Consider the following 24,646-nt stretch of genomic DNA (forward strand, 5'->3'; position numbering starts at 1 on the left):
AACGCTTGATCTGGTCTTAGGAAATTGGGAGGGGCAAGTGTTTGTGGATGAGCTTTGTGGGACCAGCGACCACTGTTCTATTAATCAGTCTGAAGAAGGGTCTCGACCCGAAACGTCACCCATTCCTTCTCTCCCGAGATGCTGCCTGACCTGCTGAGTTACTCCAGCATTTTGTGAATAAAACCACTGTTCTATTAAGTGTGAGCTTCTTATGGATGAGTTAATATTCTAAATTGAGGGAAGGCCAGCTTTGAGGGTATTAGTCAGGAACTGGCTCAAGTTGATTGGAGCAGGTTGTTTGAAGGAAAAAGAACATCTGCAAAGTGGGATGTTTTTAAAAGTGTGCTGACTAGAATCCAGAAAATATAATGTTCCTGTTAGCGTGAAGGGCAAGGTAGGTGGGTGTAAGGAAGCTTGGATGAAGTGAGAAATTGATGCCCTGTATTTCGTCATTCTTATTAATAAAATTCTCTTTCATTAAATTCTTCCAAATAGCTTCCCATCATACGCAACTTCAATGATCCAAACCTCTTCCCTATACTTTGATTTAGACTTAAGAGATTCAGTGGAGAGTGATGGAGTTTAGGGACAGTGTGGGGAGTGATGGATTTTAGGGACAGTGCAGGGAGTGATAGTATTTGGGGACAGTGGGGGAGTGGTGGGGTTTGGGGACAGTGGGGGAGTGGTGGGGTTTGGGGAGTGGTGGGGTTTGGGGACAGTGGGGGAGTGGTGGGGTTTGGGGACAGTGGGGGAGTGGTGGGGTTTGGGGACAGTGGGGGAGTGGTGGGGTTTGGGGACAGTGAGGGAGTGGTGGGGTTTGGGGAGTGGTGGTGTTTGGGGACAGTGGTGGGGTTTGGGGACAGTGGGGGAGTGGTGGGGTTTGGGGAGTGGTGGGGTTTGGGGACAGTGGGGGAGTGGTGGTGTTTGGGGACAGTGGGGGAGTGGTGGGGTTTGGGGACAGTGGGGGAGTGGTGGGGTTTGGGGACAGTGGGGGAGTGGTGGGGTTTGGGGACAGTGGGGGAGTGGTGGGGTTTGGGGAGTGGTGGGGTTTGGGGACAGTGGGGGAGTGGTGGGGTTTGGGGACAGTGGGGGAGTGGTGGGGTTTGGGGAGTGGTGGTGTTTGGGGACAGTGGGGGAGTGGTGGGGTTTGGGGACAGTGGGGGAGTGGTGGGGTTTGGGGAGTGGTGGGGTTTGGGGACAGTGGGGGAGTGGTGGGGTTTGGGGACAGTGGGGGAGTGGTGGGGTTTGGGGACAGTGGGGGAGTGGTGGGGTTTGGGGACAGTGAGGGAGTGGTGGGGTTTGGGGAGTGGTGGTGTTTGGGGACAGTGGGGGAGTGGTGGGGTTTGGGGAGTGGTGGTGTTTGGGGACAGTGGGGGAGTGGTGGGGTTTGGGGACAGTGAGGGAGTGGTGGGGTTTGGGGACAGTAGGGAGTGATGGTGTTTGGGGACAGTGGGGGAGTGGTGGGGTTTGGGGACAGTGGGGGAGTGGTGGGGTTTGGGGACAGGGCAGGGAGTGGTTAGGGGTGTTACTGGGAATGGTGATGTTTCGGGTCTCTGTCTGGAGTTGTAATCCCAGTCTCTTCCCCTCTCTCTCTCTCTCTGCAGCTGGTCTGGTATGCAATCTTCACGGAGCACCAGCTCTGCCTCTCCTTCTTGCTGTGTACCAGCATCATGCGGATGAACAAGTCATGGGACAGCAGCTATGGCTCCATGGGCATGCTTCCTGAAGTCGAGTGGCAGATTTTCATCCATTCAGAAGTGCTGGCGAATGTGGGAAACAGGACCCTCCATAGCAATCAGAGTACACTCCGACAATATGTTGTTCAAATTCTATGTGGGCGCGCTGGGGTACAGTGGGTGATTGATCCCTGATTATGGAGCTTAAACCGGGCAAGTGTGAGGTGTTGCACTTTGAGAAGTCAAATGTACAGAGTAAATAAGTAGTTAGTGGCGGGACCATGAACAGTATTGATGTACAAAGGGATCTTTGGTTCCAAGTCCATAACTCCCTGAAGGTAGCAATACAAGTAGTTTGAGGGATAAAGAAGGCATATGGATCACAGTGAGGAGATAGAGATGGTAGTAACAAGGTGCCAGGATAATAACAACCTCCATCTTGATATGGTATGCTTGCCTTCATCGATTAGAGCATTCAGTATAAGAGTCAGGAAGTCATGGTGCAGCTTTATAACACTTTGGTTGTGCCACATTTGCAGTATTGTGTGCAGTTCTGGTTGCCCCATTACAGGGAAGATGTATTGGTAGTGGCGGTGAACCTGGGCATAATGTTGGTAATATTTACACCCAGTAACTTGAAGCTGTAGACTATCTCCACGTCAGCACCATTGATGCTCACTGGAGCGTGTACATCACCCTGTATCCTGAAGTCAATGACCGACCGAGCGACCTTGTCGTGCTGACATTAAGATAGAGGTTGTTATTGTCCTGGCACCATGTTACTAACCTCTCTACCTCCTTGCTCTAATCCATCTCATCTTTGTTCGAGATCCGGTCCACTGTGCTATGTGCAAAGCAAACTCGTAAATGGAGTTGGAATAGAATTTGACCATACAGCTGTGAGTGTGCAGAGAGTATGGTAAGGGGCTGAGAACCCATCAGTGTTGAGAATTACACTGGAACATGTTTCGACGCCTGTCCTCACTGTTTTGGTTTATGGGTCAAGAAGTCGAGAATCCAGGTGCAGAAAGGGGATGCTGACTCCTAGATCCAGGTGTTTGGAGATTAATTTGGTTGGAGTTTTGGCGATGAAGGCAGAGCTAACGTCAATAAATAGGTCTGACTTGGGTGTCCTTGTTCTCCAGAAGTCTCAGGAATGTGTGTAGGGCTGGTGTCTGCCATAGACCCATTGTGATAGTAGGCGAATTGCAGTGGATCAAGGCTGTCTGGGAGACTGGACTTAATGTACGCCATGACCAGCATATCAAAGCACTGCATGATGGTGAATTCATTAAGACATGATGCTTTGCTTTTTTGTTATACTGGGTCTTCTTAAAGCACGTGGGAACCTCAGAATAGCATAAGGATAGGTTCAGATGCTCATGAATTCTCCTGCTGGCTGATCTGCACAGCTTCTGAGAGCATGTGGAGGAGATTTATTAGGGTGTTGCCAGGATTAGAGGTATTTGCTTTAAGGAGATGTTGGATCGTTTTCTCTGGAACATTTGAGGCTGAAAGGAGACCTGATACATTTTATAAAATCGTGAGAGCCTTAAAGATAGGATAGATGGTAAGAATCTTTTACCCTGGTGCAAATATCAGAATACCGGAGATCTTTGATTTCATAGGGGGAAGTTTAAAGGTAATGTGCTGGGCAAGTATTTTTTTGCACACAGAATGATAGGTGCCTGACTTGCACTACCAGCATTGGTGATGGAAGCAGATACAACTGTGGCATTTAAGAGGCTTTTAGATAGGAACATGGATATGCAGGGAATGGAGGGATATGGATGATGTGCAAGCAGAAAGAACACAAGAACACAAGAAAATAGGAGCAGGAGTAGGCCAACCGGCCCCTCAAGCCCGCTCCGCCATTCAATACGATCATGGCTGATCCCACCCCAACCCCCTTCCCACTATCGCCCTTCTTCCCACCCAAAAGAACCGTGTGATCTCCTGGGAGAGGTGAAAAACCAGATAAAAACCCAGGCCAATATGGGAAAAAAATCTGGGAAATTCCTCTCCGACCCAAAGCTAGGCGATCGAAACTTGTCCAGGAGATTACTCAGGTCTTACTATACTAACAATAGCTCATGTCCACTTCCCTGCCCGCTCCCCGTAACCCCTAATTCCCTTGTCTATTAAAAAACAATCTATTTCCGTTTTAAATTTATTTAACGTTCCTGCTTCCACAGCTCCCTGAGGCAGCGAATTCCACAGACTAACCACCCTCTGAGTGAAGAAGGTTCTCCTCATCTCAGTTTTAAAAGAGCCCCCTCTTATTCTAAGACTATGCCCCCTAGTTCTGGTCTCCCCGATCATCGGAAACATCTTTAGCGCATCCACCCGATCAAGGCCCCTCATGATCTTATACGTTTCAATTAGATCGCCTCTCATTCTTCTGAACTCCAATGAGAAAAGTCCCAACCTACTTAACCTTTCCTCATATGTCAACCCCCTCATCCCTGGAATTAACCGTGTAAACCTTCTCTGCACTGCCTCCAGAGCAAGTACATCCTTTCTTAAATATGGACACCAAAACTGCACACAGTATTCCAAATGCGGTCTTACCAATACTGTATACAGCTGTAAAAGGATTGGTTTAGGTTTGTCATCATGGTTGGCACAGATATAGCAGGCCAAAGGGCCTGTTCCTGTGCTGTGCTGTTCTATGTTCTGTCGTACTCCCTATTCCCGGAGGATTGGGTACAGTGGGAGTTTAATTCCTGTCCTTTTCCCCACTCCCTGAGCATTTTGGGGAACAGTGGGTGAGTGATTGCTGGTCCACTCATTTTACCCTCTCCCCCCTCATGGTTATTTTGCAAACCCAATCACCTCTAACAGTCAGGAGGGGGGGGGGGGGTAGTGGTTGATCCAGAATACCATTAGCCTGGTCTTGTTTAAACAGGTTATTATATACTACACAGGTGGTGAAGTAGACAAGTGGTTTGAGCAAGGTCCTAATGCTCAATGGATGACTGAAGCCATGTGGAATCAGTGTCTGTACATTAACACTCATCTGAGCCCCTTTGTGCTCCTCTGTACATCCCTCAACACCAAACCTGAACAGTGGGACAGCTTCCGCCAATCTGACGACCTCAACAACTTCCTGAAAACATATTTCCACAAACAGGATCTGCTCTCAGAGCAAGGTAGGTTGTACAGCAGAAGCTCACCGGCTGTGTTCATGGACTGATAGCTGGATTGTTTGCTAGTTTTGGGTGTGCTTGCTGGTAATTGGAGTGTGCATTCATAACTCAATGGGAACTGAGAACTGTGTGTACTGGAAACAAATGCGTATACTGTTTCCTAGGGCATATGTGTTTGTAATTAGTACAGGTATCAGAGGTTATGGGGAGAAGGCTGGAGAATGGGGTGAGGAGGGTAGATCAGCCACGATTGAATGGCGGAGTAGACTTGATGGGCTGAATGCCCTCGTTCTGCTCCTATCACTTTTGATGTTATGACATGTCAGGAGATCTCAAAGACATGGTCATTGTGAGCATCTTCAAAAAAAGGAGATATATATGCATTTGGATAGACAGGGGCTGATTAGGAATAGTCAGCATTGGTTTTGTACATGAGAGATCGTGTCTCACAAGTCATATTGAGTTTGAATTTTGTGACCTAAAAGAATGCTGAGGGCAGTTTAATATTGACGTTTTTTATATGGAGTTCAGCAAGGCATTTGATAAGGTTCCGCATGGTAAACTGCTCTTGAAGGTTATATTGCATGGGATCCAGGGACAGCAGAAAATAGAAAATTGGCTTCATGGAAGAAAACAGAAGGTGATGGTGGAAGGTTGTTTTTCGGACTAGAGGCGTTTGACTAGTGGTGTGCCTCAGAATTGGTGCTGGGCCCGTTGCTGTTTATGGTCTATATCAATGATTTTGATGAGAATGTACGTGGCAGGATTAGTAAGTTTGCAGATGATACTAAAGTTCATGGCGATGTAGATAACTAAGATTGCTATCAAAGATTACAGCAGGATCTTGATCAGTTGGGCAAGTGATCTGAAGAATGATTAATATAGATAGGTGCAAGGTGTTGCAATTTTGGGAAGTCAGACCAGGCCATTCACAGTGAATGGCAGGGTTCAGGGGAGTATTGAAGAGCAGAGGGATCTAGGATTGCAGGTACAAAGTTCCTTGAATGTGGTGTTACAGGTAAATAGGGTGGTCAAGCTTTCGGCTCATTAGCCTTCATCAGTCAGGGTATTGAGTATAGACTGGGATGACTTGAGGGCTTGAGCTACAGAGAGAGGTTGGGCAGGCTTGGACTGTTTTCCTTGTAGCGTAGGAGGATGAGAGGTGATCTTATAGAGATGTATAAGTCCAAGTCTGAAGAAGAGCCTCGACCAGAAATGTCACCTACTCCTTTACAGTTGTGGACAGATAACTTCTTTAGACTTTTTTGGTATTTGTTGGGTGTTGGGCTCGTATCTGCTGTTACAAGTGACCTCTCAGGAGACTATTTCTGCCCAGTGACAGGAGCGAGATTTGGGCACTCACCATTTTTTGAGTTGTGTATGTTTTGCATTAATACCCTGCATAAGTATTTTTCACTTCACTGTCTTGTAGCATATATGTGCAATTTATGTTTCATTTATGTTTTTGTTTAAGTGCTTGTGAGGATACTGCAAGCAAATCTTTCATCATACCTGTACATCACCGTACCTGCGCGTAGATCAGTATTCTCAACTTGACTGGAGATTATAAAGAGAGAATGTAGGATGAAAGAGAGAACATGTTGGCAGTTAGAGACAGAGTGTGTTGGGGATTGAAAAGAGAGAGTGTCGCAAATCAGGTAGTTCTGGGATTTGGAGAGAGAGAGAGTATTGAGGGATTAAGAGGTTGGCGATCAGGGATTGCAGAGAGAGACTGTTGGGGTTTGAAGAGTGAGCTGGGAATTGGAGACAAAGGGTTAGGGAGTGGAGTGAATGTGGGGATCGGAGTGTCAGGGATCAGTGAGAGGGGGTGTTGGGGATTGCAGAGAGGGGGTGTCGGGGATTGGAGAGAGTGCTGATGATTAGAGATTTGCCACAGTTGGGGAATAGAGAGAGTGTGTGTTGGGAATTGATTGGAGAATGTGTTTGGAGAGCATATTTTGGGGATTGGAGAGAATGTGATGAGGATTGGAGAGTTTTATGGATTGGTCAGAGAAAAAGTTGAGGAATGGAGAGAGTCTTGGGAAGTGGAGGGGGGGTGGTTAGTGCTGGGGAGTGGAGAAGGTATTGGGGATTTGCAATGTTAACTCAGATTTTTTCCCTCCACAGACACATTGTGAAATGCTAAGTATTTCCTGTTTTTCTTTCTCAGAGCACCGAATAAGTTCTGTGATATGCTCTGTAAGTCGCTCTAATTAGATGGGATATTCACACATCTGTCTCTTTTGTTGTACAGGCCTTAGTTCACAAGAAGGTAGCACTGAAGCACACGGTACACTGCAGGATCAGGACAGTGACATTGAGGCCACAGTCTTTCCTTGGCAAGATCTAAGTGCGTTCCAGAAGCTGATATTGGTATGAGAATTATCCATTGTCCACAGCGTGATATAAGGGTGAGCTAGTTACCGATTAGTTCCACATGGCCAGGGTGAATGGGGATTTACAATAAACCACATGGTGATGTGGAATTGATCCCACCAGTGGAAAACACAAACAGGAAGGGTGATAAAGAGGGCATATGGCATGATTGCCCTCATCGATCCGGTTATTACCTATTAAAGTTGGATCTTCCTTTTGCAGCTTGATAAAATTTTGGTTGAGCCGCATTTAGAATCATCAGTCTGAAGAAGGGTCTCGACCCGAAACGTCACCCATTCCTTCTCTCCAGAGATGCTGCCTGACCTCTTGAGTTACTCCAGCATTTTGTGAATAAATACCTTCCATGTGTAGTTATGATCGCCCCATTACAGGAAGTGTGGACGGTTTGGAGGGGCTGCAGAAGGATCTAATGGATCTATCTTCCCTCGTCACAGTTAAATTCCATCAGCCATTCCCATGCCCATATTACCAGTTCATCTAGATCCTGTTGTAACGTTGGACAACCTTCTTCATTGTCCACCGCATCACTAGTTGTGCTATCATCCGCAAACCAAATAATCATGCACCAACGTTTTCTTCTAAATCATTCCGATATCGGAGAGTGTGATTGCTTGAGAGGAATCATCGCTGCCCACAGCCCTTGCTGCAGCAGTTCCTCAGAGCAGTGCCCTCAGGCCAACTACTCAATGGAAAGGTCAGAAGTGGTGATGTTTGATGATGGTTGCTTGATGTTCAACTGCATTCATAACCCCTCAGTGAAAGAAAAAGTCTGTGCCAGGGTGCAGGAAGACCTAGGCACCATTCAGCCACGGTTCAATGTGTAGCCATACAGCTTAGCACCAGGGCTTCCGGCCCATCACTTTCATGTCAACCTCTTTCCCCATCTGCAGTAATACCATTTCTGTGCATTAGGTCCGTACCCTTCCGTGCCTTGCCTGTTCAAGTGTCTGTCTACATAACTCTTAAACATGGTGATCGTGTTTCATCTCATAGCCTCCTCTGACACACATTCCAGATATCAACCACTTTCTGTGTAAATAAACTTCCCCTCAAAACTCCTTCCTCTCATCTTGAACCGACACCCTCTTGTTTAGATAGCCCCACCCCATGTGGGGGGATAAAAATGATTACCCTGTCTTTGCCACATCGTCTCCAGCACTTTCTCCTTTTATATTCAGGTTGACTGCAACCACCTCACTGTTAGCTTTCTTCGGGCAGGACTGGATCCGTGCCAGACGAAGGAGGGAGAGTTGGCCGCTTGTTGCTCCTCACAATGTCCTTTACGTTCCAGATAAAGATCCTGAGGCCGGAGTGTTTGGCCGCTGCTGTGAACGGGTTTGTTGAGGATAAGCTGGGCCCTGACTTCCTCCCCAGCCCAGCTGTTTACCTCAACGATGCGTTCAGTGAAACCGATGCCTCCACCCCATTGATCTTTCTGCTGTCACCAGGTGAGGGAGCCTGGAGTCTGGAGCCTGCAGGCACTTGTCAGCTGTGGCTGCGGTCAGACAAAGGGAAAGACCCGGATCTTAGGATTGGGACAGAATAGGACAGAGACAAGCATAATACAGAGGAGATCTCTGTACTTCCCTCCAACTGTGTTCCACTCCACCAGCACTGCTCCTCCTGCAGAGCAATGATCTCTCAGCGTTACCCTGAGAGGAGTGTGGGAGTCACTTAGTTCTGTCCCTCTCACAGTGCAGCACTCCCTCAACACCGCACCTCCCACGGTGTGGCCTTCCCTCGGCACGTCCCTTCCCACAGTTCTGGGCTTCCTCAAGAGCACCCACCCACAGTGTGGCGCACCTTCATCGCTGCCCCTCACATAGTATGGCGTTCCCTCAGGGCTGCTCCCCCCACAGTAGGGTGTACACTTGCGGTTCACAGACTCGCCAGCTGCCTGCTACCTCTGCGGGCTGGAAGAGTCTGTGTTCCACGTGTACATGGAGTGTGTGAGTCTGTGTACCACGTGTACATGGAGTGTGTGAGTCTGTGTTCCACGTGTACATGGAGTGTGTGAGGTTGTAGCCCCTGTTCCAACACCTAAAGGGGCTGCTCCTTGCCTTCTGGCTGCACTTCACACCCACCATCCTCATCTTTGGACCCCCTGTGCGTAGGGGAGAGGGTAGGGCCGAGGATCTCCTGGTTGGGTTGCTCCTGGGCCTGGCCAAGCTGGCCATCCGCGAGTCACGGCGCCAGGGGGAAGAGGGCTCTGCCCGAGCCGGCTGCCTGCCCCTTTTCCGGGGTTACGTCCGCCCCCGGGTGGGTTTAGAGAGAGACAGTGCGCTGTCCACGGGCACCCTGGGGGATTTCATGGACCGCTGGGCACCGCGGGGGGTGGAATGTATCCTCAACAAGGATGGGGAAATAGTGATTTGAGGATATTTGTTTTGCTTGCATTGTGGTGGTGGGTTTGTTTTGAATAATTTAGTGTTGTACATATTATTGTAAATAGTTGAATAAATTATTTTTAGTTATAACAAAACAGTACAGCGTTCCCTCATTAATGCCCCCCCATGCAGTACAGCGTTCCCTCATTAATGCCCCCCCATGCAGTACAGCGTTCCCTCATTAATGCCCCCCATGCAGTACAGCGTTCCCTCATTAATGCCCCCCCATGCAGTACAGCGTTCCCTCATTAATGCCCCCCATGCAGTACAGCGTTCCCTCATTAATGCCCCCCCCCATGCAATACAGCGTTCCCTCATTAATGCCCCCCATGCAGTACAGCGTTCCCTCATTAATGCCCCCATGCAGTACAGCGTTCCCTCATTAATGCCCCCCATGCAGTACAGCGTTCCCTCATTAATGCCCCCCCATGCAGTACAGCGTTCCCTCATTAATGCCCCCCCATGCAGTACAGCGTTCCCTCATTAATGCCCCCCATGCAGTACAGCGTTCCCTCATGGCTGCCCCTCACAAAGTGTGACTTTCCCTCAGCACCAGTCCAACCACAGTACAGGCCATCCTCATCGCTGCCCTTTGAACAGTGAAACATTTGCTCACTATTCCTTCCCCATCACTTCCGTCTCTCCAGTGGTGTTGCGTTACCTCAGTTACCCCTGCCCGGTACCACCTTTCCTGTCCCCCGATGCTGAATCCATCGTATTCTCCGGGATTGCCTCCCAGCCTTCGTGGAGGTGTCACGGGGGTGATGCCGTGATCTCAGGAGGTCGGGGATGGAGGTGGGATGTAAGTCGTGGGCCCTGGAGTGCTGTGGTTGGGCTGGATGACCACTGTCTCCAGTGTGGAGTGGACAGGGCCGCCTGACCGCTGCTGCGTCTGGGAGTGGAGCCTTTCCATGAGGGGAGGAGATAGACACAAAGTGCTGGAGTAACTCAGCGGGTCAGGCAGCATCTCTGCAGAAAAGGAATAGGTGAGGTTTCGGGTCGAGACCCTTCTTCAGACTTGAGGGGAGGAGAGCTGGGATGGTAGGGTGCTGAGATGTGATACCCTGGCAGTCAGTTTGTTTGCTTTTTGGGTGATGAAGCTGGTATAAATGCTTATTTCATCTCCCCTCTCCCTCTCTGTAAGCTATGACTAACCAAGTCTATATTTGCCACGACAGGCACTGATCCCACTGTCCAAGTGATGCGGTTTGCCAAGGAGCTGCGGGGGAGCACAGCCCACCTAGACATCGTGTCCCTGGGCCAGGGGCAGGGATGGGTGGCCGAGGAGCTCATCCACAAGGCTCAGGTGCACAAGGGACGCTGGGTCTTCTTGCAGAACTGCCACCTGGCTGCCTCCTTCATGCCGAAGCTGCAGGCCATCATAGAATCGTGAGTCACCCTCCGAACCGGCTGCATTAGTGCAGAAATAAACCCCTCCTGGAGTCTGCTAACCCGAAAATGTGTCCTTCGGTGTTGGCTCCCTGGTGTGGAGTACTCCTCAGTTGTACACTTCAGCGCTAGAGTTCATACATCCATCATGGAGTCCATTTATGGAGTCCATAAAGGGCAGCACAGTAAGGCAGCAACTCTTTGGGGTCTAGTTGCACACTTATTTAGTGGTGTTTGAAGATACAGCACGGGAACAGGCCCTTTGGCCCACCGAGTCCGCGCTGACCAACGATCAACCCTACACTGGTTCCAGATATCCCAGTTTCACGTCCTACACACTAGGGGCAATCTACAGAAGCCAATTAACGTACAGACAGCACGCATAGTCAGGATCAAACCCAAGTCTCTAGTGCTGTAAAGCAGCAACTCTATCACTGTGCCATTGTGTATTTTTTCTCATATGGGGCAGTAAAATGCTTTGGGAGCATCTTGGTGTAGGTGTGTGCAAGGAGTGAGTAGACTGATGGTCTTCAGAGCTCTGCTCTGGTTGTGCTCTGTCCAGTCCTGATCAGTCTCTTGGAGGCACCAAGTGGTTTCTGTCTGGTGCTATATGGCCCGCACCCACCCATGAAAAGTAGTACATCATTCCATCTCCCACCCCTTTCCATTTCTCCCATCCCTTTCCCTTTCTCCCTCTGCCTTCCCTCCTCCCACCTTCTTCCCATGTCCCACCTGTTTTCTGCTACGATAAGTACTGAGTTGTGTCCTTTGTCCTTATGCTGCTGTCATTAGGTTCCAAGAGCCAGGTGTGAATCGGGATCCTAACTTCAGGCTCTTCCTGAGCTGCAAATCAGACCCGGCGTTTCCCATCTCCATTCTCCACGCTGGAATGAAGGTAAAGCACACAACCTATCACGCACAGACTGTCACACGCAGACTATCACACGCGGACCCGTCACACGCGGACCGTCACGAGCGGACCCTCACACGCGGACCGTCACACGTGGACCGTCACCAGCGGACTGTCGCGCGCGGACCGTCACACACAGACTGTTGCCAGCAGACTGTCACACGCAGACTGTCACACGCAGACTGTCACAAGCAGACTGTCACAAGCAGACTGTCACACGCAGACTTTCACACGCAAAGTGTCATGCACATCCTGTCACGTGAACACACACACAGACTATCACGCACAAACTGTCACACTGATCTGTCGCACACAGTCTCATCCATGTCGACAATCATGCCCTTAACACTAATCCTATTTGCCAGCATTAAACCAATCTCCCTCCACTCCTTTCCTATCTAAATGCCTTTTAAATGATGTCATTGTGTCTGCCTCCGCCTCCTCCTCATCTGGCAGCTTGTTCCATGTACCTTCCATCCTCTCCGTGAATAACATGTCCCTCAGATCTCCTTTAAATTTCCCCCTCTAATGCTAACCTGCGCCCTCTTCTAGTTCTAGACTCCTCTGACCTGTGAAAAGGATTCTGACCTCTATCCTATGCGGAAGGATTCTATGAACTTCCCAAAGGTGTCTCATTTATCATTCTCAGGCTGGATTTAATACAGGTTAAGAACAGTGAAGATCCCATCAACCTGTCCCATCACACACTCCCAGGGCACAGGTTAGCCACAGAATGAAACTCCTACACTCCCCCAACACAGCCACACAGGGTCTTGGTGAAGTGGGAAGCACTGAAACAAAATCAGCACCATGAGATATCGGAGAGCGCTAAAAGGTGACGAGACTGTGGGGGTCAGCTTCACACCAGACTACAAAAGCTTTCTTTTCTAGGCATTCTCTAATTTGCAAGATTTTTGACTGTTTTTCAAGCATAGTGGGACCTGGCAGATTGCCACGATGAAGCTTGTAATTGTGGGAGCTTGAGAATGACTTCATTTTTGGTTGTTATCATGGGTAATCTCCCTTCCATTCTGAATTCCCAGCCCGGGAAGACGGTTTTAACAACACTTTGGATTTTTGTGAGGCCTCAGGGGGATCGGCTCTGTGTGACTTGCCGAATCAGAGCTGAAGATCATCAGTCTGCAAAATGGTCCCGACCCGAAAAGTCAGCTGTCCATTCCCTTCACAGATGCTGCCTGACCCACTGAGTTCCTCCAGCACTATGTGTTTTGTTCAAGGTCCCAGCATCTGCAGTCTCTTGTGCCTCTAACACAGGACATTCCTTGCTTGTCTGAGAACATCACTGTGCTGCTCTTTTGAACTGCTCCTTCAGTAAAGTGCTTAGTGAACTGTTGGTTGCATGTTGATTTATAGTAACAGCAGTGCAATGGGTTTCTAAAAATACCCCAGTACATGTGACAATAAATTAAACTAAACTATTGTTTATCAATGTCAAAATGATCACTCTCCTCAAAGATAGTGGGACCTTGAAGCTATGCAGCTACTGCAGCTACTGCAGCTTTAGCTCATGAGGTTTGACCACTATTTGAGTTGCTGGGTTGTAAACACGGGGTAGAAATTATATACGATCAATATATATATATATATGTCCACAGGCCTCATCGATCACCTTCGTCACCTCATCAAAAAACTCGTTCAAGTAAGACATGACATGCCACAAATAAAGCAATGCTGACTGTTTCCAATTAGCCCATTCACTTCCAAATGGGAGTAAATCCTATCTGGAAGAATCCTATCCAACAGCTTCCCTGCCACTGACGTGAGGCTCACTGGCCTATAACTCTCTCCACTTCACTTTCTATATTTCATGAAAGAAATCAATCAAATTCATGAGATACGGTCTCCTACGCACAAAATCGTGCTGACTATCTCTAATCAACCACTGTCTTTCCAAATGCATGGATATCTTACCCCTCAAACTCCTCTCTGGTAATTTTCCTACCACAGATGTTAGGCCCACTGGTCGATAGTTTCCATGTTTTTCTTTGCAACCTTTCTTCAATAGAGGCACAACATTAGCCACCCTCTAGTCTTCCGTGAATCCCCTCAATTCCCTGTACTCCTCCAGGGAAACACTTCTTACCTGCTGCCTGACCCATGTCTCCTTTTCCGCTGTCCAGAGCCTCAATTTCTCTTATCATCCAGTGTTTCTTACACCTACCTGCCTTGCCCTCCACTGTAATAGCAACATGCATACCTTGAACTCTCACCATCACACTTTTAACAGCATCCCATGTTCTAAACACCCCTTTCCTACAAGCAACCCACTTCAATCAGCTTTTGCAAGTTCCTGCCTAATACCATCAACGTTAGCTGTGCCCCATTTAGAACTTTAATGTGGACCGGCCTTGTCCTTGTCTGTAACTATTTAAAACTGATAGAATTGTTATCAATGGTCCAAAAATGCTCGCTCACTGACATTTCCGTCACTTGCCCTGCCCAATTCCCTAAGAGTTGCCATGTTTTTCCCACTCGCTTGTAGGGTCCTCTACATTTTGCCTGAGGAAACACTCTGAATACACTTGACAAATTCCACCCTATCTATGTCCTTGACACAATGGCAGTCCCAGTCTATATTGGAAAAGTTAAAACCCCCTGCTCTGACCACCCTATTAATCTTCGTTTGTCTGCAATTTCCTGGCAAATTTGTTCCTCTAATTCCTGTTGACTATTTGGCAGCCTCTAGTACAATCCCAAGAAGTTGACCATCCCCATTTTATTTCACACCTCTACCCATATCAATTCACTGGCCAATCCTTCAGTAATGCCATATCAAACTACTGCCGTGATGTTATCCTGCTGAACACCTCCGCTCAGTCCGCCTAGACCTACCTGATCTCCCAGTTGCTAAACACTTTAACTCTCCCTCCCATTCCCATCCTGATCTTTCTGCTCTGGGCCTCCTCTGTTGTCAGACTGAGGTCCAACACAAATTGGAGGAACAGCACCTCATATTTTGCTTGGGCAGCTTACAATCCAGTGGTATGAATATTGACTTCTCTAGCTTCGTAACCCTTGCTTTCCCTCTCTCTCCATCCCTCCCCATCCTAGTTCTCCGACCAGCCCGACTATCCTCCCGATTAAATTTAACCTTATGTCTCGTTGTCACCTCCTGTAGCAAACAATGATCTGTTCTCTATTTTCCTTGAACCCCATCCCCTTTGATATCTCATTTTTGGACCTTACCCTTTCATATGTCTGTGTCTCCCCTGATTCTCAGCCTGATGAAAGGTCTCGACCCAAGACATCACCCATTCCTTCTCTCCAGAGATGCTGCCTGTCCCACCATTTTGTGTCTAACTTCATAGATCCTACAGATATTGTCCTCAGGAACACTGGAAGTTTCACTGACTTCCCACATCCTGTAGGAAGACCATCAGTGTGGCCTAACTGCCTTCCTGTCTGCACTTTGACTAAAAAAGAAAGTTACAAAAAAAAGACCTTTATCTTGCTGGCATCCTCTGTTTGGCCTCCTTGCCAAAGACTCTCGAGCCGAAGCCTCAACATTTACCGTCACACACAGCACTTGCACCTTAGGACACAGCCTCTCCCAAACCAGTCACTCACAAATGGCCGATCCACTGGTGCCGGCCTTCCTTTTATACCTGCCAGGACCAGTCACTCCCAGACACTAACAGCTGTTTTTAAAATCCCATGCTGTTCCTCCTCTCAGCGGCTCATTCACGAATCCTCCAATCTCCAGCTGAACTGGAGGTTGGAGGAGGGGTACATGACGAGCGAAGTGACTCAATGGCAGACAGAGTACGGGGCAAGGGCTTAGCTGTAAATCCCTCCACCTCAAAGATGGTGTGGATGTTCATGTCCAGAATGAGGCAGCAGCAATGAGGATTAGCACTGAGTGCCCATAGATAACACGGTCGGAAAGGGTGAGAGAACGATGTAACACTGCCTGGACAATCTATGTTTTTGAACAAAGATCTCTCCTGTTGTGTCACAGGTCACCATTGAACCACCAAAAGGCCTCAAAAACAAACTGTTGGCAGCCTTCGGAACCAGTGGCTTGGGGGAAATCACAGAAAGGATCTACAGGAAAGAAGACTCGAATCTGGGCTGGAGGAGACTGCTGTTCAGCCTCTGCCTCTTCAATGCCGCGATCCAGGAACGGAACAAGTATGGGGCGCTGGGCTGGAACCTCCCGTACACGTTCACCTCCTCTGATTTGGAGGTGGGTTCAAAGGTTAACGGCTCTTCTGAAAAAGGCAGCTTCTCAGCTGATGAACTCATCCATTGATGCATGACATTGTGTCCAAGGTTCTGTCAAAATACCCGACTGTGCTTTCCAGCCGATGATCCATGCTTTCACAAGTCCTCTACCTTGTGAGACGAAAGCTTCATGTACCGGAACTGTTGTCTGAATGTGGGCCAAATTGGCATCACGATTAGCACAGACATGGTGAGCTGATGGGCCTGTTGCAGTGTTGTGCTGTTCTGTGCTCTACATTGACCTAAGGTATCTGCTTTTAAGGAATTAGTATTTGGGCACTGGAAAATTATCGCATTGGACATGGGTTCAGGAAAGAAAATTGTGTTTATCAAATCGCTCTGAATCTTTTTGAGATCATGAAGTGGTGTAGAGAGTGTGGAAGGGAATGGGGCAGAAGAAGGAAGGGAGAGAGAGGGAGAGGGCAAGAGTGACGAAGATGAGACTGATGTATTTTGGTGTCTCTGTATAGAAATTGCTTTGCAGTGCTTGTCACTTGCACCGGCTGCAATCCAAGAGCAGCTTTCACAGCACAATCTGCTTCCATCCATGTACGTGAGATACTGTACCTGCTAAAAAGAAAGCATTACTTTGCCACTGAGATGAATCTTGTGATGTGAAATTCTGCGTCAGGACTGCAAATAGTTGTTCATATTTGCAGCTCCTCGTGACTAAATATCTTGGCATCTCAGCCATTAACAACACAATTGGGATGAAGTGGAAGATGGTGTAACGTTAGGCACATTCATAGAAGTGCTGACAAGAGGGAAGCGGGCATTGCCAGAACTTCCAGGGATAGTAACCTTACCCTATGAGGATAAATCAAGGGACTGGGACTGGAGCCTCTAAATTTTATCGGGATGCTTCACAGCATGGTTTGGGAACAGCTCCATCCAAGACCACAAGAAAGTGCAGAGTTTTAGACATAGCCCAGACCATCACACAAATTAATCTTCCTTCCATTGACTCCATCTACACTTCGCACTACCTCAGCAAAGGCACCAGCAGAATGACCAGCCACACCCCCGGTCACTGCCTCTTCTCCTCTTCTCCCCTCTCCCATCAAGCAAGAGGTACCGAAGGTTGAAAACACACACCTCCAGATTCAGGGACAGTTTTTCTCCCAGCTGTTATCAAGCAACTGAATTGTCCTCTCACCAATTAGAGAGTGGTCCTGACCTCCCATCTACCTCATTGGAGACCTTCAAACTAACTTTAATCAGACTTTACTGGATTTTATCTTGCACTAAACATCATCCCCTTTATCCTGTATCTGTACACTGTGGATGGCTTGATTGTAATCATGCATAGTCTGTTCGCTGACTGGATTGCACAAAAGATAACGTTTTTCATTTTACCTCAGTACACGTGACAATAATAAACAAAACTAAACCGGAAGAATGGGAGGAAATCACATTGAAACTTTTAAAGTTCTCACTGGGAGTCGACTTGAGACATTAAATCTCTCCCTTCACACTTGCTGAGTGCTTCCAGCATTTTCTGTTTTTATTTCAGATTTCCAGCATTTATTAGCTGACAGGTTGGGTGTGGCGAGAACAGTTACTAGTATTGGTTTATTTATATTTGTCACCTGTACCGAGATATAGTGAGAGACTTTGTTTTGCATACTATCCAGGTAAATCATAACATGCATGAGTACGATCAAACTGTACATGGTGCAACAAGTAGCACAAAAGGAGATATGAAACAGTTTGCTCAATATACTGTTACACTTACAGAGAAAGTGCAGAATTTAAAAAAAAGGTGCAAGTGTTGCAATGAGGTACATTGAGAGATTGGGAATACAACCTTTATTTATGAGAGGTCCGTTCAATAGTCTGATAACAGCAGGGAAGAAGCTGTTCCTGAACATACTTTCAAACTTTTCTATCTTCTGCCTGACAGGAGAGAGGAGAAGAGGGAATGACCGGGCTGTGAGGGTCCTTGAATGTGCTGGCAGCATGCAGCGTGCAGCGTGCAGCGTGAAGTGCAGATGGAGACCATGGAAGAGGGGGGGAAGGGGTGGGAAGCTGGTGTATGTATAATGGACATGACAGTCACTGACAATTACACACTCGAGACACACACACTCGATAGAGGCACACACACACGAGACACACACGACAGACAGACACACACACACGACAGAGACACACACACACACGAGACACACACGACAGACAGACACACACACGACAGAGACACACACACACGAGACACACACACACACGACAGAGACACACACACACGAGACACACACGACAGAGACACACACACTACACAGACACACACACACGACAGAGACACACACACACGAGACACACACACACGAGACACACACACACGAGACACACACACGAGAGAGAGAGAGAGGGGGAGAGAGAGAGATATGCATACACACACACACACATGATAGAGAGACCCATTGAATGCATATGTTAACATGTTGCACAGGTTTTACTGTTCAAGCAGGACTCTTAGACTTTGCAGGCAGTTCGAGCTTCCATTGCTCAGGCAGTGTTGGACAGCAGCAGCCAGTTGATGGAGTGGTGTCTGTGGGTGGGAGGCTGTGAGAGAGGCTGGAGAGGTTTGAGTAAGGTTTTTGTTCAGGAAGCTGGAGGGTTCAGTGGCCAACCCACGGCGGGGGTCCCTGGCACCCAACTGATGCAGTGGTGTCTGTCCATCTCACCACTTCTGTCTCCAGAGATGCTGCCTGTCCCGCTGAGTTCCTCCAGCTTTTTGTGTCTCTCACCATTTCTCTCCCCTGCCTTTCTCTCCCCTAGGTGGCCATTCTGAACATGGAGATACTACTCCAGGGTGAAGCAGAGATCCCGTGGACAGCCCTATGTTACTTGATCGGGGAGGTGGTGTACGGAGGCCGTGTCACTGACCACTGGGACCGCAGGTGCCTCAACGACATGCTCGGCAGGTTCTATAGACCAGCCATCATGCAGAAAAACTTCAGCTTCTCCACCGACCGGGTGAGCTCCCCCTCCCCAACCAGCCCCAGCCCCACCCAGCCTGTCCACTGCCAGAGTCATCCCAACAGCTCTGCTGGGATGTCAAACATCGTCCATCCATAGGGACCGAGACACTTCAGTTGCCCCAGACAGAAGCAAGTCAGCGATCACCTAGAGACTGGGGAGGTCAGATGTCTCCCCGTCCGGCCACCTCAGCTACCCCCATCAGGGGCAGGTCATCTGTCACGACCCCAGCGACAGAGCGGCACGGTGGCGCAGCTGTAAAGTTGCTGCCTTACAGCACCAGAGATCCACGTTTCATCCTGACTACGGCTGCTGTACTTACTGAGTTTGTACATTTTCCCTGTGACCGCGTGGGTTTTCTCCAGGTGCTCCGGTTTCCTCCCACACGTCAAAGACCTACAGGTTTGTAGGTTAATTGGCTCCGTGAAAGAAAAGTAAATTGTCCCTCGTGTGTAGGATAGTGCTCGTGTACCGGTTGATCGCTGTTCGTTGCGGACGCAGTGGGCCGAAAAGCCTGTTTCTGCGCTGTATCTCTGAAGTCTAAAGCCGAAAGGCTGAGGACCCCTCAGCGCCCCTGTGAGCGGACAGATTAACACTGTCATGTGATCGGGGTAACTGGGACTTAACATCAGCCCCCTGTATCACTGGGAGTGACTGTCCGTTGCCACAGCTGTGATGTCCTGAAATTCAGAGCTCGACCCAGGATTATTGTAGGTGCACCAGGCTGGAGTGACTGCCTCACCTCCTGCCTCCAGAAGGACAACTTCACAAGTGGGGATGAAAGAGTTACCTTGTGACGGAGAGTTCCATCCAGCCCAGAAGATGGGAGGGATGATTGACCTGGATTTAGTATGAATAAAAGAGTAGAGGGGAGACATGTGGTATCTTCAACAAGAGGCATCCAGAACATTGAAGGCTTGGACCATCATCTCAAGTACACTATTGGCAAACATTGTGACTTTCTCACCCACAAGGTATTGGGGCTTCACAGTGGGAACTGATGGGTGTCTGGCAAGGCCAGATATTGGAGATGTGCACCAGAGGGGAGTGGTCGGGTTAACATCCAGATCGGCATCACTCATTGAATGGTGAAACAACAACGTCCTCTGACCCAGCACCTCGATGGCTTCACGAGGCACGACGAGATAAAGACTTGCCTCAGTCAGAGGCAGGCGAGGATTATTGCAGCAGATGACCAAAATCCTGGGGGGGGGGGGGGGGGGGAGTGGGGCTCAAGGAGGACAGGACTGAAGGTGGAATGTTTTAGGGAAGCTGAAGGCACAGCAGGTAGAGGCCAGAAATGAAGGAGTGGGGGGGGTCAGAGGCCTGGAGGAGGACGTGAACAGGAGGGCAGGATGTGCGGGCTCTTCAGAACTAGGATGTTAAAATGAAGGCGTGATTTAAATAGGAGCGAGCCAGGTGATGGGTGAATGGGGCGGCATGAGTTAGAAGTAATTGACTTATAGCCTAATTTTCTGATCTTGCTGTGATTGTGCCAGGTTTACATGATGATCACGGAGAACATGAGCCTGCCCAAGTGCATCGAGTACATGGAATCTCTGCCCAACACTGACTCTGCGGACATCTTTGGCATGCACACCAACGCGGAGAAGGCTTATCTAGAGAGCCAGGCCAAGGAGTTCATGGCCACCGTCAAGAGCATAGAGCCCAGGCTCAGCAGTGATGCGCAGACTTTTAGGTCAGCTGGCAGCCCACCTCACCAGGTCTCTGCCCCTCCCCCGCACAGGCAGGCTGGTGGCCCAGCATCCTTTTCAGCAGAGCCCCATATGGCTTCAGAGCCCACTCTGGCCCAGCTCAGCCATTGCAAATCAATAAACACTGTGACCCCTCTGAGTCGGGTAAATCCTAACCAATCCACCAGATCACAGATTGGGTGAAGACTTTGCATAAGGCTGCTTCTTTGTATCCGTGTAATCATATTCTCCCATCACCGACACATTCTCCATCCCCGTCCTCTGGTTTCCCGATGAAGCCGCTACACGGTGAAGCCCAAGGGGCATCACCTCATCTCTGGACCCTGCACGCTCAACAATTTCAGCCACAGATTCGACGTAGCCCATCTTTTCTTAATATGTTTGCTCCATTATGGCTTATTTTATCCTTCAACATCATCCTTAATTACTAACCTACCCTTTCACAAGACTTCCCTCTTGTTCTTTCCCCCACTGCCCCCAATTCTATTCTCTATCCACAAACCTTTGCCCCTGCTATGACCATTAACTGGTGCCCTTTTTGACAGTCATCATGAACCATTGGCCAATTGCTGACTATTAACTGATGTCCATGTTATCAAATATTAACAGCAACCCAATAATACTGACTATTAGCTGGTGAGCCTGTTACTGATCATTAACCACAGGGCCCAATACCATTGCGATTGAATTATAGGACTATCCAGAAACAGAGGCACAAGTTCAAAGCCCACAATGCTAGTTAGCAGTTTACACAATTACAGATAAAAGCTAGCATGGACCACTGTAAAATACCATCAGGTTCACAAATGACCTTCAAGGAAGGAGGTCTACCATCCTTACTGGGTCAGTTTGATGTACGATTAAATGTCCACCTCTGAATCATCTCCTTTCATGGACAATTAGTAAGAACCAACATGGATTAGTCATAGAGTCATACAGTGTGGAAACATGCCCACGCCGACCAACCTGCCCCATCTACATGCCCATTTTATCTTTCAACATCATACTTAATTACTTCCATAACCTGCCCTGCGTTTGGCCCATATCCCTCCAAACTTTTCTTATCCATGTACCTGTCCAAATGTTTCTTAAACATTGCAATACCGGTATTGCAGCCTTACCTGTGCCCTATAAACATATAAAAATTAACCAACATCCCCATGACTGACCATAATGGACCAGGTTTCCGATTACTGACTGTTACCCCTTAATTGTATCTCCAAACCAGACAAGACTGTTTCCAGACTCTGCTTGTTATTTTTAGAGAGCAACAGAGCCAGGATGAAATAGTGTTGGAGAAAGCAGAAAAAATCCTCAGGAGGCTCCCTCAGATGGTGGAGGGTATTTATGGATCGGAGGAGAGCAATGCCATGGACCTAGCTCAGTTGTTGGGGTCCCCCAGCTGGACAAGATACATGGCATCTGTCAAAGGTGAGACTGTGCCTTGTGCCCTCACGGGTGCCACCCTCAGCTTCACCCGTGCCAACAGCTAAAATATATCAATGGTTCAATGGTGCTTTTATTGTCACACGTGCAAAGTGCTAACACACGGTGAAGTTATTTTCTTACAAACAAAAATCCCCGCAGGGCTCCTCAGGCTGGACACTGGGTGGAAGTTTCCCCCGGCTGGGGCAGGGGCTTGATCTGGTGGGGGGACAAAGTTGCAGGAGATGGAGTAAGACAGTTAGGAATGTGACGAGGAGTGATCTCTTCACCCGGAAAGCTGGGCAAATTTGTGGAATTCTCAGAAGCTGATGGAGGACAAGTCACTTGTCATAAAGTCACAGAGTCACACAGCATGGAATCAGCCCATTCAGCCCAACTCACCCATGCCGACTAGGTTGACCTAGTTCCACTTACCATTGTTTGGCCCATATACCTCTGAACCTTTACGATCCATGTACCCATCTATGTATTTTAAATGTCGCCATTGTACCCACCACTAAAGCTTCATCTGGCCGATAATTCCATATATGCACAGTCACAGTTTAGTTTATTGTCACGTGTACTGAGGTACAGTGAAAAGCTTTTTGTTGCCTACTAACCAGTCAGCAGAAAGACAATACATGATTACAATCGATCCATTTACAGTGTATAGATACATGATCAGGGAATAACATTCAGTGCAAGGTAAAGCCGGCAAAGTCCGGTCAACGATAGTTCGAGGGCCATCAGAGGTAGACACTAGTTCAGCACTGCTCTCTGTTTGTGGTAGGATGATTCAGGTGCCTGAAAACAGCTGGGAGGAAACTGTCCCTGAATCTGGAGGTGTGCGTTTTCACACTTCTATACCTTTTGCCTGATGGGAGAGGGGAGTAGAGGGAGTGGCCAGGGTGTGACTCATCTTTAATGATGCTGCTGGCCTTGCCGAGGCAGCGCGAGGTGTAAATGGAGTCAATAGAAGGGAGGTTGGTTTATGCGATGGTCTGGGCTGCGTCCACAATTCGCTGCATTTTATTAAGGTCCTGGATGGAGCTGTTCACAAACCAAGCACCACCATCTGCTTGAAGAAACTGCCACTTGGGTCTCTTTTAAAACTTTCCCACTCTCACCCTAAACTTATGCCATCTAATTCTAGACTCCTCTACCCTGGGAAAAACACTGTAACCATTCACCTTCTGTACACCACTCATGATTTTATGTACTCTACCACTACAAAGTCACCCCTCAGCCTAGATTTCAACATAAAATACTCAGCCTATCCTATAACTCAACCCCTCAAGTCCTGGAACACCCTGGTTAATCTTTCCTGCACTTTTTTCAGTTTAATTACCTCTTTCCTATATCAGGGTGACCAGAACCACACACAATACTCCATAGGTGGGCCTGCTGTCTTGTACAACTGTAATATGGCATCCCAACTTGTCTTTGATATTTCCACCCTGACTATCTCCTCTCTATACCTCTCAGAATTTTATATACTTCTATCAGATCTCCCCTCAACCTCTGATACTCCAGAGAAAAATGTATTATCATATATCATATATATACAGCCGGAAACAGGCCTTTTTCGGCCCACCAAGTCCGTGCCGCCCAGTGATCCCCGCACATTAACACTATCCCACACCCACTAGGGGCAATTTTTTACATTTACCCAGCCAATTAACCTACATACCTGTACGTCTTTGGAGTGTGGGAGGAAACCGAAGATCTCGGAGAAAACCCACGCAGGTCACGGGGAGAACGTATATTTATTTTTATTGAAGGAAAGATACAATACGAATGACATAATGCATTACATTCCCCTCCATTTTGTTTTTTATATATAACAACAAAAATAACCCTCACCCACCCTCCCTGGACACCCCTTTGCAGCTGATGTGTTCACAATACATCATATCACAAATACAGATGCACAATTTGACAGCAAAACCTCTACATTCTTCCAAGGCGCAGGCCCATACATATCTACAACATGTCAGATGGTTCAGGATACACTCATTCATTATGCATCAGCCATCCTGTGAGGTAATCGCCAATTGTTTTTTTTTTTGTTGTTTTTTTTTTTTGTGTTTTTTTTTGAAAAGCATTTGAAAAGCAAATCGAAATTTAAAAAAAACACATTTGTTACAAAGTTCTTACATAGCTTCAATTTTTAAATTTTTGAAGAGAGAAAGTAAAAATAAAAATATAAAACTATAAACTTGGGAAGAGAGAGTAAGAGGGTTAAAAAAAAAAAAGGATCTAACAATAAAAATTAACGGGAGTAGATCCGGGAGACAAAAACCACAGCTGTACATCCAACCCCCAACTCAGGTTTCAACTTTTTATTTAAATTTTATTTTAGTCCTGTGCC

The 24,646-nt window shown here is 47.9% G+C and overlaps 1 protein-coding gene across 1 annotated transcript in view; it reads left to right on the forward strand.

Moving 5' to 3' along the window:
• The window catches only part of LOC144593835 (dynein axonemal heavy chain 6-like), a 317,525-nt gene that overhangs the window by 280,864 nt on the left and 12,015 nt on the right, over window positions 1-24,646 (forward strand). Inside the window, exons 70-79 of the mRNA XM_078399952.1 lie at window positions 1,605-1,800; window positions 4,604-4,828; window positions 7,080-7,198; window positions 8,514-8,670; window positions 10,788-10,998; window positions 11,791-11,893; window positions 15,888-16,115; window positions 18,935-19,132; window positions 20,635-20,834; window positions 22,115-22,281. Coding sequence (XP_078256078.1) covers window positions 1,605-1,800; window positions 4,604-4,828; window positions 7,080-7,198; window positions 8,514-8,670; window positions 10,788-10,998; window positions 11,791-11,893; window positions 15,888-16,115; window positions 18,935-19,132; window positions 20,635-20,834; window positions 22,115-22,281 — 1,804 coding nt within the window. The remainder of the gene's footprint in view (window positions 1-1,604; window positions 1,801-4,603; window positions 4,829-7,079; window positions 7,199-8,513; window positions 8,671-10,787; window positions 10,999-11,790; window positions 11,894-15,887; window positions 16,116-18,934; window positions 19,133-20,634; window positions 20,835-22,114; window positions 22,282-24,646) is intronic.

The sequence above is a fragment of the Rhinoraja longicauda genome, chromosome 5, assembly GCF_053455715.1.
Source record: "Rhinoraja longicauda isolate Sanriku21f chromosome 5, sRhiLon1.1, whole genome shotgun sequence".
Classification (NCBI taxonomy): Eukaryota; Metazoa; Chordata; class Chondrichthyes; order Rajiformes; family Arhynchobatidae; genus Rhinoraja; species Rhinoraja longicauda.